This window comes from Alexandromys fortis, unplaced genomic scaffold (genome assembly GCF_014885135.2).
Source record: "Alexandromys fortis isolate MF-2015 unplaced genomic scaffold, M_Fortis_MF-2015_v1.1 scaffold_1, whole genome shotgun sequence".
NCBI lineage: Eukaryota > Metazoa > Chordata > Mammalia > Rodentia > Cricetidae > Alexandromys > Alexandromys fortis.
Window position 1 is genome coordinate 4,386,516 of NW_026067927.1, and position 16,197 is coordinate 4,402,712.

Genomic DNA, 16,197 nt, shown 5'->3' on the forward strand with positions numbered 1-16,197 from the left:
TTTTCAGGTAGTCACTACTCCCTCTAATCCCAGCACTGGGAAGGCAGATTCAGGAGAATCTCTGAGAGTTTCATGGCAAGCAGGGCCATGCAGGGAGATATTTTCTTAAAAAAAATCTTTTGCAAACAAACAAAGATGTGACCTCAGGGCCACCTCCACTGGTTACAGAAATGCTAAAGGGATCTGGCAAGTCCTTATCTGCTCTAGTGCAGGAGGACCCAAGGACCCAACTGAGAATCATGAAGGGCTGGTTCTAAGGGAGCCTTCAAGGGTGTGTAAGAGCAACTTACGTTAGATGCCATTTTGTATTAAACTCAATTTACAATCCACCCCGCTTCCCCTACTAAGAGAACTCTCATAGCGACATCCTGGCTGGAGTCTCTGTTATTAGCTCATCTAGAGTTATTGCTTCAGTCAGTACATACAGGCCTGTCTTACACCGCATGCAAATGGCTGTTCTGTCATAGCAAAAAAAAAAAAAAAAACAACCACCAAAAAGTAAAATAGAAACAAACTTACAAACCAAGAATATAGCATTTTATTCATTTCCAGATTATGCGCATCACACAACATATACATATATTTAGATAATATATAAAAGAAAGAATAAACTGTAGGAAGAATATTGGTCTGAGTCTGCCTTGTAGGACGTCTTTAACTCCGTGCATTCGTTGTGAGTGTGTCTCTCCCATGCCAGGGCAGGCAGCACAGGAAACCCCAGCAGTGGTGTGTCACTCAAAGCTCTGCCTTCCCCCACTGAACTTAGAATGCAAGTAACAGAACTGTGGCATGGTCACTGGTGTCCATGACAAAGACATGAAGTCGTAAATGAGCCATAGCACAGTGGATTATTGAAATGTTTCTGCACTGTCTCCATGTAGTTTTTTCTTAACTAAGAGTCACGTCCAGAGTCTGTCCCCCTTAGTTGCCGTTCAGTTATTGCTGAAGGAGAAAAGCAGAAAAGAACAATCAGTGTCAGCTACTAGAAAACTGAAGCGCAATACCACCAGGCCCCTGTTTCTGATGCCCGAGTGGACACTGGGCTGTGGGGATGCAAGAGTGGCTGAACAGGCATGCATGCAAAGTGTCCACAATTGTACACTGCCTGCTTGTTAGCCTTTGAGGCTGACAAAGAATCAGATGGAGGGCATTCTTCAAGAAGACCCGTGAGCAGGAAACAGGAAGGCCTGAGGGGGAGGGGAGATGCACTGCAGCGGGGAAGCAGCAGCCACAGAACAGGCCTCAGTTCATCCTAGCTTGGTGCTGCTATGCTGGAGGGAGAACAAAGCCTCCCGTGCAGCTCAGCCAAGGGGATCTCCCAGGCCATGGCTCCCCACCCCTGGCTTCCTTAAGGCACGATGTCTTACTTTGGCCTTGTTCTGGACAGGGAGATACAGTTTGAATTCTGCCGGCAGCTCATCTTCTGAGTAGAGTCTGTCTGAGAAGTAAACCCTTCGGATACGACAGTTTGCATGGATCTGTGGAGGCAAGACTCATTTTGACAGGCTAAATACAACTGTTTCCTCTTTGCCTGATTCTCCCAAAAGCCCTGTCATGGCACTCCCAAAACTACATCTTCGTTAGGAAATTGGCTTTGCTTTTGGGTAGATGCTAATAAGAGAGGGATTCAGGGGCTGGAGAGATGATTCATTGGTTAAGATAACTTATTGTTCTTGCAGAGAGAAGACCTGGGTTCAATTCCCAGTACCCACACCATGGCTCACATTTATCTGTAACTCCAGTTCTAGGGGATCTGATGACCTCATCAGATACCAGATATATATGTGGTGCACATATATACATGCAGGACAAATATTCATATACACAAAATAATCTAAAAATATTGAAGGGGGCTGGAGAGTTGGCTCAGTGGTAAGAACACTTTTTGCTCTTGCAAAGAACTCAGGTTCAGTTCATAGTACCATCATACAATAGATAGCTCACAACCATCCCCAACTCCAATTTCTGGAATCCAAGAGCCTTTTCTGGCCTTCTAGGGCACCAAGCATGAACATGGCACACAGATGTAACTTACAGGCAAAACACGCATACACATAAAATTAATCTAGAAAAAACTTAAGAGGATTGATTGCTGAATTTACCTAGTTTGAGTAGACCTCAAAATGCTTTCTGGCCGTTCTGAAGGCCAAAACCCCCTCAACAGGAACTTTGGCTAGAAGCCCCACATGACTCTGCCACATGTGCCATCAGCCAGCCAACCAGAGTGTGTCCTAAAGCCCTTGGTGTGGAACTCCACACCAATGTGTGCAAGGCGAAGTACCTGCACTCTCAGGGTCTCGATGTAGTTTGTGCCGTATGCCCGCCGGGTGAAATCAGACAAATTGAACTGAATCTGGTTCCAGCCGTCATCCAGCCGCATGGGCATGGTACAGATGAAAGGCTTGACGCGGGTGGTGCTCTGGTAGTTACTTGCTCGAAACCGTCGGCGAACGTTTTTGTCATCTAGTACCTGCAGCACGTAGAGGAGGGCCACACTGTCTTCATGTTCTCAGGCTCAGAAAAGTCCTTAAGACGAGAATCTGAGCCTCCACAGCCTGGTTCCCAAGGCCAAACCCCAGGGACAATAAACAGGCCAGAGACAGGTCATAGCTGTTCACAGATGGCCCGGAAGTAGTAAGTTTATCTTATCTGTTGTCAAGACAACAGCAGCTGCAATGACATATGACAGCCAGCAGGCTCTCAGACCACAGAATGATTTCATATTTCTTCCCTGTAAAAGCTCAAAAATACTAAATATTTTTGAATATTTTTGAGTTTGAAGCAATAACTCAATATAAAATAGTTACCCCCCGAATGTGCATGTGAATCTTTAAGCTTTGAACTCTTGTAGCCATTGATTAGATTTTTCTGGGTGCTATTTCTTTAGAATTCTCACATTAAATCTTTGGTTTTGAACACCAAATTTACACTCTCATGAGAGAGAGCTGCACTGAGCTTTAGCAGAGGCAGGAAAGAGCACACACCAAAGGTTAACGTGCATTCTTACCGCCTGGTTCTCCAACACTCTCACCTGGACTTCAAATGTAAAATACTTCTTCAGGTTTTTGATGATCATGACGAGGAAAGGCAGTTTAATTCCCAGTGTCTTCTTGGGGTCTGCAGGGCATGTGATGTATGTGGTGCTGTCAGCAGAAACACCAGGGATGGTCACTTGTCTTTCTTCCTTTGCAGTGTGTACAATAACACATGATCCAAGAGTAAAAACTCAAAAGCAACCTAAAGGTCTCAGCTCCCTGAGCGCTTTAAAAAATGCCAGGACTGGGCCGGGCGGTGGTGGCGCACGCCTTTAATCCCAGCACTCGGGAGGCAGAGGCAGGCGGATCTCTGGGAGTTCGAGGCTCCAAAGCCACAGAGAAACCCTGTCTCGAAAAACCAAAAAAAAAAAAAAAAAAGAAGAAGCCAGGACTAGCAAGATGGGTCAGTGAGTAAAGGTACTTGCTGTCAAACCTTAGGAGCAGTCTGCTCCCTGGGACCCACATGACCTCCAAATGCACACCATGGCACGAGCACGATCCCGCCTTCCCCACATACACATACAAAATAAACAAAATGAAAAGCTTGTCGAGTTTAGTAATCCGCCAGACTGTTAAGTGGCCAGGAGAGCAAGGCCAGCTTGGGCAACATAAAAAGATCATGTCTAGGGGGCTGGAGAGATGGCTCAGTGGTTAAGAGCATTGCCTGCTCTTCCAAAGGTCCTGAGTTCAATTCCCGGCAACCACATGGTGGCTCACAACCATCTGTAATGAGGTCTGGTGCCCTCTTCTGGCTTGCAGACATATACACAGACAGAATATTGTATACATAATAAATAAATAAGTATTTAAAAAAATCATGTCTAAAAAAAAAACAAACAAATCCAGCCAGGCAGTGGTGGTGCACACTTTTAATCCCAGCTTGTGGGAGGCAGATTCTGTGAGTTTGAGGCCAGCCTGGTCTACATAGTGAGTTCCAGGATAGTCAGGGCTACATAATGAGAACCTGTCTTGAATCCCGTCCACCAAAAGATCAAAACAAAGAAACAAACAAAAAACGAAGACCCATCCAAACAAAAGTTGAGACTAACAATAAAGTATCTAAAAACCAAAGCCTGGACACTCCAAAGCTACAGAGAAACCCTGTCTCGAAAAACAAAAACAAAAAAAACAAAACAAAATTTATTATGGCTGGGCGGTGGTGGCGCACACCTTAAATCCCAGTACTCGGGAGGCAGAGGCAGCCAATGTTTGTGAGTTAGAGGCCAGCCTGGTCTACAAGAGCTAGTTCTACGTCATCTAGGACTGTTACACAGAGAAACCTTGTCTTGAAAAAAACAAAAACAAGAAGTCTGGGAAGTTCTTCTGGTAAAAGAAGATTTTAATTCTGAGGTAAATATGATGATAGAAAAAATAGAAAAAGAAAAACTCTGGGGTCTTGAAAACCATAATGGCTACAACTGGGTGGTCAGAGCACTCTCCTATACTCTGGGTGAACAGCGGTGACACAGCTAACTGCTCTCTATGCTGGACGTGGGTCTAAGCGCCACATTTAATCTTCACACTAACCTACAGGAAAACAACTGCATTTTGCAGGATGAGGAAACTAAAGCCGGAGATCAGGTAAGCTGCCTGAGATAAGCTGTCAGTGGTGAGGGGATCCACAGACAGCCTGATTCTGCTAATACTGCAGCACACTGCCCTCCTGATGCAGCAGTCTACAGAACAAAGCTGGTGACCTACCTGACATTTGTCCCTTCAATCTCTAGCACCAGGGACTGGATGTCATTGTCAGTGATTCTTTTGATGTGGCCATTCCGTACCTATAAGGAAGAAAACTGTCTAGTGTTGACAGTATTTGACAATAGCCTTATACAAACTCTGAGGGTTGAATGAGCCCATTGGAGGAAGAGGGGCCCAAGGCACATGACACACAGTTGGCAACAGCATGTCAAAGCCTATGCATAAGGGGTATGGATTCCCTCTACTTGCCATTTGGAGTAAATTCCTTCCTGATCTATAACAGCAAAGTCCATCTATTCTTATCCAGCTCTCCCAGAGCAATATAAACTCAGGCAGAGTAGTAACAGTGCCATTCTCAGCTATGAATGTGGCACCAAGGACTGTGGCTGGGCGGTCCTCAGTAGGAGCCTGGGCTGCCTAGACCTTGTCCCCCCCCCCCAAAAAAAAAAGTGTGTTTATGTGTGTGTCCCTTGAGTTTACTCCTATTTATCCTTTATCTTCTTTTATATACTTTTATACTTTTCTCAAGTATGAGGTCAGGTCCTTTCCATACCACGGACAGGCATCTCCATTTTCAGTCAAGCGATCTCTTTCTTTTCTGCTTCACTTTCCTGGCTTATGTTGTCTAAATGGCCTAATTTAGCATTTCACACATATACAGACATATAGACTACATATAACACAGAATATGAGAAACCCACATTAAATATTAATTCCCTTTCTCAAAATAATTGTTCCTATAAACAAGCATCTCTGAGCACTAAACCCGGAAGCAGCTAACATGTACAGGAGACACAGGCTGAATGTTCTAACATGGAAACAATCAAGAGGTGTGGAAGAGGCTACAGGAAAAAGAAAAACATGTCTTTTGAGTATGACAAAAGTGAGTGTTGGCTTCATAATGAATGACTAAATCTCACTGACTAAAGCTCCTTGTTCATTAGTCAGTCTGCTGATTACAATTTTATTTTTCACTACATTTACACATAGGGAGAGAGCACCATGGGTCTGACAATACTGTTGTGGGATATTTGTACATGTGTGGCGATCTACTGCTGTGATTGGCTTAATAAAGAGCTGAACAGCCAACAGCTAGGCAGGAGGTATAGGCGGGACTTCCAGGCAGAGAAAGGAAGTAGAAGATAACGGAGGCACAAAGGAGGTGCCAAGGAGGGGGTGGGGGAAGATGGACATACAGAATATGAAAGAAAGGTTAAAAGCCACAAAGCAAAATGTAGATTAATATAAATCAGTTAATTTAAGTTATAAGAGCTAGTGGGACAAGCTCAAGCTAAGGCTGAGCTTTCATAACTAAGTCTTTGTGAGCTGGCAGCCAATGACAAAGCTTAATCCACCATACTTTTCAACACAGCTCTGTGCTTTCCCATCAGCTTGTGTGTGTTGTCACTGAGTTCGATCAGCCCTCACTGTGTGTGGTGTTCCCCAGGCAACACCTGAAACCACCGCCCATCTTGTTCTACAACTGCTGTGGTCTTGTCTGTGAAGCAGCCAGGAGCAGGATCAAATCCCACACAGCCTTCGGATCTTCTTCAGTGCTCAGGTCTGTGAGGCATAAGCTAAGCGCTCAAATATGTGCTGACTCTGGAATCTGTCACCCTAAGAGCTGGCATTTGAATAGGTTCAAGGAGGGCTCTGAACATTCCTGGATAACATATCAACCATGGACTATTATAGGAAGCTGGAGGATCACGGCAGCGTCACAAAGGACGTGAAGCTAGTGGCGTGAAGAACGTTTCTTATAAAACACCCTTTGGTGCCATTTCCAGGCACAGAACGTTGGGCTAGCTGGGCCTCTCATCTCTGCCAATGGAGCAGTTCTTGGGTTGTCAAGACACAAATGTCACATTGAAAAGCTTCTCAAACAAAGCTGGCCACAGTCAATGCCCTCCTGCTTTGAATTCTGGGACACTTTCCAACAGAGATTAAGAGCACAAAGGCTCAAGTCTGTGCAGAACATGCCAGCACTGCCCACCTCCTTCTCCAGCGCTCCCTACCAAAGTAGCAATTTTTCTCCTTTATTTTCTATGGAAAACCAGGCAACTTATTTATTTATTTATTTATTTAGTATACAATATTCTGTCTGTGTGTATCTCCAGGGCACCAGACCTCACTACAGATGGTTGTAAGCAACCATGTGGTTGCTGGGAATTGAACTCAGGACCTTATGAACTCAGGACCTTTGGAAGGGCAGGCTATGCTCTTAACCACTGAGCCATCCCTCCAGCCCCCACCAGGCAACTTCTTAAATTATTTATTTATTTATTTATTTATTTATTATGTATACAATATTCTTTCTATATGTATGCCTGCAGGCCAGAAGAAGGCACCAGACCTCATTACAGATGGTTGTGAGCCACCATGTGGTTGCCGGGAATTGAACTCAGGACCTTTGGAAGAGCAGGCAATGCTCTTAACCTCTGAGCCATCTCTCCAGCTCATCCAGGCAACTTCTTGAAGGAGGAATCTATCAGGAAATTACTTCCAAATAATGCGGTGATAAGAGCTGGTAGCATTCCAACAAGATGGAATATTAATTTTACAATATATCACTAGTTATTCTCAACAACATAAACATTTCTTCTTAAGGGGAAGGGAATTCAAGGAACAACATAAACATTTCTTCTTAAGGGCAGAGGAATTCAAGGAACTAATAAGTAATTAGGGCCTCAAGTCTACCATTGCTAAAAGGCAACATGTTGCTATTTATCCAACATTGTTTCAAATCATGGAGTCAATCTTAACATTTCCAAAAGGCTTTCTGTCCAGAGTCAACAAGAGGTCTACCCTGCTCAGAAAACAGCTAGATCTCATAGGGAAGAACTAGTAGGAAATTGGCCTTCTGCCCTTCTGTAAGTTTAGAGCTTGCAAATCTGACCCACTCAAGTCCTTACAAAGGAAACAATGCCTCCCAAAGCATGCAGAGGGTCAGAGGGAGCTAGAGGCAAGCCAACCCGATTTGTTAGTGAGTTACAATCTCCCCCTTTTAGGTCCCTTTCAAAGGTCTGCAAATCCAAACTCACTGGGAAAAAAGGAGTGATGTACAGATGATGATTCGGGGATATGAGCACTCAAGAACAGGAGACTCCCCAAGACTCCTCTCTAAGGCTCTGAAACAAGGGAGTGGTTCTTGGGGCAAGGTTTCCAACCTCTCCCCTCTGGAAATGACTACATTAAATTATACAGACTAAACTGGGGTGTGGTAGTGCATGCCTGTAAACGTGGCACTTGGAAACTAGGAGGAGCTCAGTAAGTTTTGAAGCTAGCCTGGTGTATGCAGCAAATTTCAGGCTAGCCAGGGCTATATACAGTAAGACTCTGTCTCCAACAAAAACAAAGCAAAACAAAGACAGGCTGTCACCGCCTTTGATTGTCCAGGCCTTCCAGGAAGTAAGCCCACCCTCTGAGCAGCTTCTCATAAACACAAGAGGTAGGACGCTTGCCTCCAGCCCCCACCAAGTGTCAACTTCCTTTCCTTAGCTCAGGGTTCACTGGACAGGCCTGGCCTTCGGATGAATATAAATGCATTTGCTGACACATGGAAGCAGATGTCACTTCATTCTTCCTCTAATCAGTGCGACTGCTTCTGACATCAATCCTGTCATCCATGATATACTCTCACAATCCCTGTGGTTATTATCTTTTACTAAAACTTAAAATTATGAGCCGAAGAGATGGCTTAGCGGTTAAGAGCAGTAGCTCTGGCAGAGTACCCAGGATTTGTCCCCAGCATTCATACATCACTCATCGGTTACTTAGTTCTAGGGGATCGGATCTGCTCTTCCAGCCTCTCAAGGTACCTGCACTCACTTGGTAAACATAAACACAATCTGGCAAGTGCACATGGACACACACACACCCCTCAATCTTTAAAGACACTGATGGAGATGCACCTCTGGATGCCCACTCCGGAGCTTCCAGAGAAGTTTAAATGAGGAGTGAAGACCCACTCTGAAAGTGGATGGCACCAATCCACCTTCTGCTCTGACTTCATCATTGAATAAAAAGGGAAAAAATGAATATAAGATTAGTGTCAAAATTCCCTAAGCACTGATTCCTGCTCGTCACAAATGTGGAGGAGTCCTAGTTGCATGTTCCTGCTACCGTGAACTGACCATGCTTCTCTCCTCACTATGAACTAACTCCTTAAATAAAGAGCCAATAAATAAATAAATAAATAAATTTCTTACCTCTAGTTGTCATAGCAATAAGAAAACTAATATCAGCATGCAAAGCAACAGGTTTAACTAGGCAGTGGCTGATGCCTGTAATCTTAGCACTCAGCAGACTGAGGCAGGAAGATTATTACACATTTGTGGCTACCTCAGGCTTTATAATTCCAGGGTAGCCTGGGCTACATTGTGAAAACCTTGCCTTGTGTGAAGACCTGAGTTTGGATTCCCAGCACCCACATAAAAGCAGGGCGTGGCTGGTCTTGGTGATGAATACCTTTAATCTCAGCACTTGGGAGGCAGAGGCAGGCGGATCTCTATGAGTCTGAGGCCAGCCTGGTCTACAGAGCAAGTTCCAGGACAGCTAAGGCTACAGAGAAAAACTCTGTCTTGAAAAAAAAAAAAAAAAAAACAAGTTGGACGGGGCAATGTACTGCCTATAATCCCAGCAGAGGGGGTTGGGGTGGGCAGACAGGCAGATCCCTGGGTTCCCTGGTTAGCCAGCTTAGAAGACATCCAATGTCCACCTCTAGCCTCCATAAGCAAACACATCAGCACATAAACTCCAGAACACATGCATGTACATACACACTACCCATAAACACTCAAAAAAATGGATGTCATAATGATATATGTAAACATGATTACATTTTATTCTTAATCATTCCTGTGGAACCCTGACCCTACCCCAGCCCCATCATCCTACACATGAAGTATGTGGGGCTTTTGAATCCAAGTTACTGGAAATTATAAAAGAGAATGATCTTCAGTACTACAGACACCAAGGGAACAAAGCTTAAGCTCATCTCCCAGTTCTTCTCCTAGGCTTTTCATGGTTGCTAGGCAACGAATAAAGAACACTGATTTTTCTCTCCCTTTCTCAGTGTAAGCCCCAGGGAGGAGGGTCAAGATGAGGGAAAAATAATACTAAAGGGATAGGAGGAAGCTGGCCAATGTCCACAATTCTGCAGCATGATTCAAAAATAACATATTAGCTGTACCATTCCCACTTCCTCCCCCCACTTTCATTTTCTGGCTCCACTCACTCCTCCCGCCAGGCAGCTGAACCCTCAGCCATCTGGCATGTCCTCTTTATGACACATGTCCTAATTTACATTAAGCCCTGAGAGCAGGCCACTGCAGCAGGAAAGTGTCTGCCTATAAGGCCAGGGTCTGACTCCAGGTCAGAAAACAGGCAGAGGGAGCCCTCTGTGGGAAACTGTGGTCATAGCTCAGGCTCTTGGGCTATTCTCCACCTGCAGATCTTTTTAGGACTATTACACAGCAGACAGGCAGTCGGAACTCACTCTGTAGACAGGCTGGCCTCTGCCTCCTGAGTCTGGGATTGAAGGTGTACACAACCACCTCCTAGCTTAGAGTGTTTCTTGAAAGGGCGCCGCTTCTTGAAACTAACCAGAACTCACTGTGTTTTCAGCCAGTTACAGTGAAAGCCAGCAATCGTTAAAATAAAGACTGACCTTGGGAAAGAGAACATTATTCTACTCTATCCAAAGGTACTCAATTCCATTCACCAGCAAGGTTTGCAAATTAAAAGTTAGGGTCTAGGGCCAGCACAGTGGCAACAGAAAACCCTTGCAGCCACGCCTGATGTCGTTAGTTCAGTTCTTAGACCCCTGTGGTGAAAGAAAAAAAAAACTGACTCCTAAAAGTTGTCCTTTGACCTCCATGGGCACAGGCATGATCACACACACGTGTGCACGTGCACAAACACACATAATAATTTATTTAGTTTTAATTCTGGAGAGGGATTTTCTTCACTGTTAAGAAGAGGAAGGGGGACCCAGTCATCATGACTATTCAACAACATCAACAGACTCTGCTAAGTCACAGTGCCTATGGAAACAGGAAGCGCAGCAGCTGAGGAGCAGGTGAGAGGGAGGAAGGATGAGAGCAGGACCCAGAAACCATCCACGGGATTCCGGTGCTGCAGCCAAGAGGATGGAAAGGCACACAGCACTGTGCATGATGAGGAACACTTCTTTTTTTTAAACATATTTTTGTTTTTTGAGACAAGATCTCACTGTGTCACCCTGGCTGGCCGGGAACTCACAGAGATTCACTTGCTTCTGCCTCCTGATTAAAGTTGTGCCCAGCAAGCTCTAACATTGATAATTAATGTAAGATTTGTTGGTTCCAGAACTTAACATTAAACAACCTGCTGATTTTTTTTCTATGCTCTTGGTCTAAAAACCACTACAAGCATCTCTTTCAGGAAACTTAGTATAGCCAAATCTTTTTTTTTTAAATATTTATTTATTTATTTATTATGTATACAATGTTCTGTCTGTGTGTATGCCTGCAGGCCAGAAGAGGGCACCAGACCTCATTACAGATGGTTGTGAGCCACCATGTGGTTGCTGGGAATTGAACTCAGGACCTCTGGAAGAGCAGACAATGCTCTTAACCGCTGAGCCATCTCTCCAGCCCCCAGTATAGCCAAATCTTAACTAAGTTCAAGTGTGAGAGGAAGGAAGCCAAAGTTCTGTATTGATAATAAACTAACTCAGGCTGCAGGGTCAAGGCAAGGCACTGCCTCCTCTGACCAGTGATCCAGAGACTAAGGGTAATGTAGGTGGACCTGGGGTGAAGGTCAGGCAGCAACAAGTGCAGAGATTTTTAGTTGTGGAGAGTGGACTTGGTGCAGCAGGAGCCCCACTGAGGAGGAGGGGGGAGCCTGGTGAGGAAGCCTGGAGAACTAGGTAAGCAGGTGGCAGACCGCCTCCTGGGCCTCAGTTCCCCAGAGACACACTAGAGGTTTGGGAGTGGAAAAGCCAAAGGACCATGACTGCATTATTTTAATTTCAGAAGCCTAAGCAGATGCTACACCTAATCTTTCAGGATTGTTCTTCATAGAAACCAAGTAGGCATTTTCCCCGTGCAGAGACTCCAAAATCAAAATAGTATATATTTGTGTTTAGTCCAAATAAAGTGCTGAAAACATGTAATTCATTTATTTTGTATTATGAAGATTTGGCTCAAAATGTCTGTTTAATTTGCTCCGTGCACTCCTGCTGTAGCCATGCTTCATATGTGTTTATGTCATCAGGGTACCATCGGACCTCTAGTGGCATTGTTAAGGGACACAGCGCACCATGGTTACTCTGCTTTCATACGCCATGTGTAAACATGTTGACTAGTCAAAAAGCCATGCTTGGAAAAAAAACAACCACATCGCAGACCAAAGTCAGGGGGTGTTAAATGGATGAAAGCTGGTAAAAGCTTTGCCACTCCCCTCCCACCATTCTCTGGACCTGCTCTGACTGCTTTACACCAACAGTTCACACAGCTCTGTTCCCAAGTTCCAGCAGCACACAAGCCGGCTCTCTCCATACCCTCTGGCCATAACTGTTAAGATACCAAGGCTGGTGAGCCACCCTCCTCCCAGCACCTCCAGGGGGACTCACCCTGGCTTCTTTGCAGAGGTCTAACTTAAAGAGCTCCTGATGTTTCATTTCAAAGTGAACAAAAGCTCAAGAGCATGGGGGTGGGGGTGAGGGGTGGGAGTTAAGGGTCTGCTTCCTAGACTGTTCACTGATCTGATCACAGGTCGGATCTTGTGGAGTTCCCAACTGTCTTAACCAAATGACACGATACTCCAAACACGCTCCTCTCAAAGCTGTCCTCAGAACACAATTGCCTAGCAGTGACAAGCGAAAGGCAAGGCAGGTGCTCTCTCAACCGCTGTGTGGCCCAAAGTCCTCCTTTGAAAATAAGGAAAGGCACTGCATTGTTCTAGTTCCACTACCAACAGACTTGGCTTACTTCGTCCACTCTACATACCACCTCTATGAACACTCTACCAGGTACATCGCCTCCTTCCATCCCCCCGTGAAGAGGGCAGAACTAAAGATATTCCCTAAATCGCCCGCTTCTGTATCAGAGTGCCCACTTTATATGTTAACAAAACAAAACGGTCCAGTTGACTGCCCCGGGAATCTTCATGAGAAATGAAACGCCAAGATAATAAATGCAGACCAACTCACATCCAGCTAGAGCTTAACATCTCCAAAAGTGGCCAGGGAGGGCCACCAGCTCATGTGGTACGCGAAAATGCCATCCATTCTATAGGAGGCCTGGGAAAAAAGAAATACGGGGGCTTGACACTGGGTCCGAATTTACGGCTCCTGAGAAGCCTCTGACAACCACCACTTTGCAGTTTTCTCAATGGAGAAAGCCGGTAGGGGAGGAATAGTACAGACTCCAAGTCATAGAGGGCTTGCGGCAAGTTCCAAAGGTTAGCCTGTCAGCATTCAGCGAAATGGAGGGAGCTAATGGATGAGACCTGAACGCGTCTGGGACAAGGGCCCTCCGTCTACAGAGCAGCACAGTGCCTGGCACCGGCGAACACGTGCATGCCTTTTCACGTTTCCAGCTAGGCGGTGGGCACTCTGCACCCATTCTACCGACCTGGAAGCCGAGGCTCAGCAGCCACACCCTCACGGGGGCGGCGAGGGCTGAGGAGCCGGTCTCGCCCACGCTCCGCCCCGCCCGGCCGCTCACCTTTTTGTCCCAGATCTGCAGGGGCTTGCTGCCGATGCTGTAGAGGATGGAGAGGAAGCCGCTCTGGAACGTGTTCTTGAACATCTCGCCAGCCGCGGCCCCGCAGCCGCCCTAGGCCCGGGACTGGAAGTCGGCACCGAGCGGCGAAGGAGAGAGGGGGCCGCCGGTCCGAAAGAAGGACGCTGAGCTGCAGCCACTGACGGCGGGAAGCAGCGGCGGCGCGACGCGGATCCGCAAGCCTGGTCGCGCACAGAGCCACCTCAGCACCGAAACCACAGCAACTGCCGCCCGCGCCGCAAGCCTGCCGGAGAGGAGGCGGAGCGCCTCCGAGGCCCGCCGCGGATCCCTCCGCACCCCTAGCCCGCCTCCCGGAGGCGCATTGCCCAGTCCCGCCGCAGGACGAGCGGCTTCCGGTTTCTTCTGTCCTTAAGCCCGCCCCTTCCTACCTCCGCGGAAACGGAACTTGGTTGCCAAGGGACTATTCCCCTCCTCAGTCCGGACTTGGTTCCTCACAGCGGAAGGAGACATCGTGTTCACCGCACGTGTTGGCAGTGCGACGTAGTGTCATGGGAACCGGGCTGTCGTGTAGGGGGCGGGGTCACGACAGGCCCCGCCCCTGAAGGGCGGCCCGAGTAAGGCAGGCGGTTTTCTGTGAAAGACAGACAAATGTTCCTTGGAGTGGTGGCGCCATTATTTAATCCCAGCAGAGGCAGAGGAGCTCTGAATTCGAGGCCAGCCTGGTCTACGTAACGAGCTCCAGGACATCCAGGACTCACAGAGAGTACTGAACGCCTTTTTTACATCACCACCTTTAATTATCAGGTCAACGGTGAAGAAGATGCTGTTAAAGGAATATTCTGGGCGAAATGTCAGAATATCCTTAAATGCATTGGATAGAAAACAAGAAAGCCAAACATCGAAATAAAAGCAGAAATTAATAAAAAAAAAAACAAAGTCAGATTGGTTGAGTTGAACCAACAGCTGTTTTTTTAAAACATGCGTCAATTCCTGGAACATTTTAGGAAAAACATAAACTGGTATTTCAAGTAGGAGGAACTCTTAAATATGGGAGACTTCCCCTGCCTCTGAGCGTCTTCCTCGGTGGTATGTTGTGCAAACATTTTAGCAATTTTTATCATCATAGTTACAAACCACTGTGTGACAGGTGTATGAAATGACTTACCCTGTATTAACTTACTCAGTCCTCACATCAAAGTTTTGAGCGCTCCAGACAGAATTTCTAGATATAGTAAAAAAAATATTAATATATTGTATAAAATACAGTATATGGGGGCTGAAGAGATGGCTCAGTGGTTAAGAGCACCAGCTTCTCTTCCAGAGGACCTGGGTTCAATTCCCAGCACCCACATGGCAGCTTATAACTTGTCTGATCTCACGGAGATCCACCTGCCTCTTACCTCCCAAGAACTGGAATTAAAGGCATGCACCACCACTGCCCGGCCTAACTTGTAATCAATGAACCCCAATGTGTTTGCATCAGATACTGGCTCTGTTGTGGTCTTAATTGGTGTGTGGGGGTCCATGACATAACAAAACAAGACCAAAACAAAACGTGTGTTCTGGGTTAGCATTCTTCAGTTAACCAGAACAGTTAGCCTGAAGCAGAGCTACACAAGTCAAAAAACAAGGTTAGTACACTTAGAAACTTTCCTAGAACTATATGGACTTTGAGACATTAGGACTTTGTTTTAATTTGACAGGTGGTACAGTCTTTATGCTGAATTTTACAGCTTCAATGACATTTCCATTATAGAGGCTAAAGAGGCATTTGTTCCCCTGGAGCTGGTGTTACAGATAGTTATGAGTCACCTGATGTGGGTGCTGGGAATTGAACTCGGGTCCTCTGGGAGATAGAATTGTTTTGTTTTTGTTTTTCAGGACAGGGATTCAAATGAATAAAGTCCTGAGTTGAGTGTGTGCTGTGGACACAGGCACAGCCATCAAGGATCCCAGAGCCTCAGATCCATGAAGGAACAGTGAAGCCTTCCTCTGGTCCCAGAGTAGATGTTGAGTGTGTGCGAACATGTCCATCATAGCTTCTTACCCCTGGATATTTACACCCTGAAGACTGCTCCCTCACAGAGACCATTTCTACCAACCTAAGCTCAGCCCGTATCCTTGATGCAGCTGTATACGTAAACCCTACCTATCTGTAGTAACTCCTAGTCCCCTTGTCAGTTGTAGGCAACAACCTTACCTCCCTACCCAACCGCATACAGATACGCTGAGCTGCGGGTCGCTGGGGTTTCTCCAGCAGAGAGCCTGGCCCACCCATCTTGACTTTCTGTCTATGTCTGTCATTCCTTCATCCCTCAACACCCTAGTCAGGCCCAAGTTCCCGAAGCCATGCATGGACATGGCAGCTGATTAACCCACTAAAGGCTTTCTAAAGGTGTTGTTTGTTTCTTAGAACAGGGTCTCACTACACTCCAGGCTGGCCTCAAGCTCTCAATCTTCCTGCATCAAATCAGCTTCCTGAGTGCCAGAACTATAGCTGCATACCACCATGCCCTACATTACCCAGTAAGCTTTTTTTTCTTTCTTTCTTTATTTATTTATTAAATATTTCTGTCTCTTCCCCACCTCCGCCTCCCCTTTCCCTCCCCCTCCCCCAACCCATTCCCCCTCCCTCATCAGCCCAAAGAGCAATCAGGGCTCTCCGTCCCGTGGGAAGTCCAAGGAAAACCCTCCTCTGTCCAGGTCTCGTAAGGTGAGCATCCAAACATCCT

The 16,197-nt window shown here is 46.2% G+C and overlaps 1 protein-coding gene across 1 annotated transcript; it reads right to left on the reverse strand.

Annotated features, from left to right (window-relative positions):
- Nucleotides 1–515: 515 nt before the first annotated feature.
- Nucleotides 516–13,802, reverse strand: Cfap20 (cilia and flagella associated protein 20). Its single transcript, XM_050144310.1, has 6 exons — nt 13,448–13,802; nt 4,737–4,816; nt 3,032–3,143; nt 2,282–2,470; nt 1,368–1,478; nt 516–942 (listed from the first exon to the last, which is right to left on the reverse strand). The coding sequence occupies exons 1-6, from the start codon at nt 13,529–13,531 to the stop codon at nt 937–939; spliced, it is 582 nt and encodes a 193-aa protein (XP_050000267.1). The 5' UTR covers nt 13,532–13,802; the 3' UTR covers nt 516–936.
- Between the last annotated feature and the right edge of the window lie 2,395 nt (nt 13,803–16,197).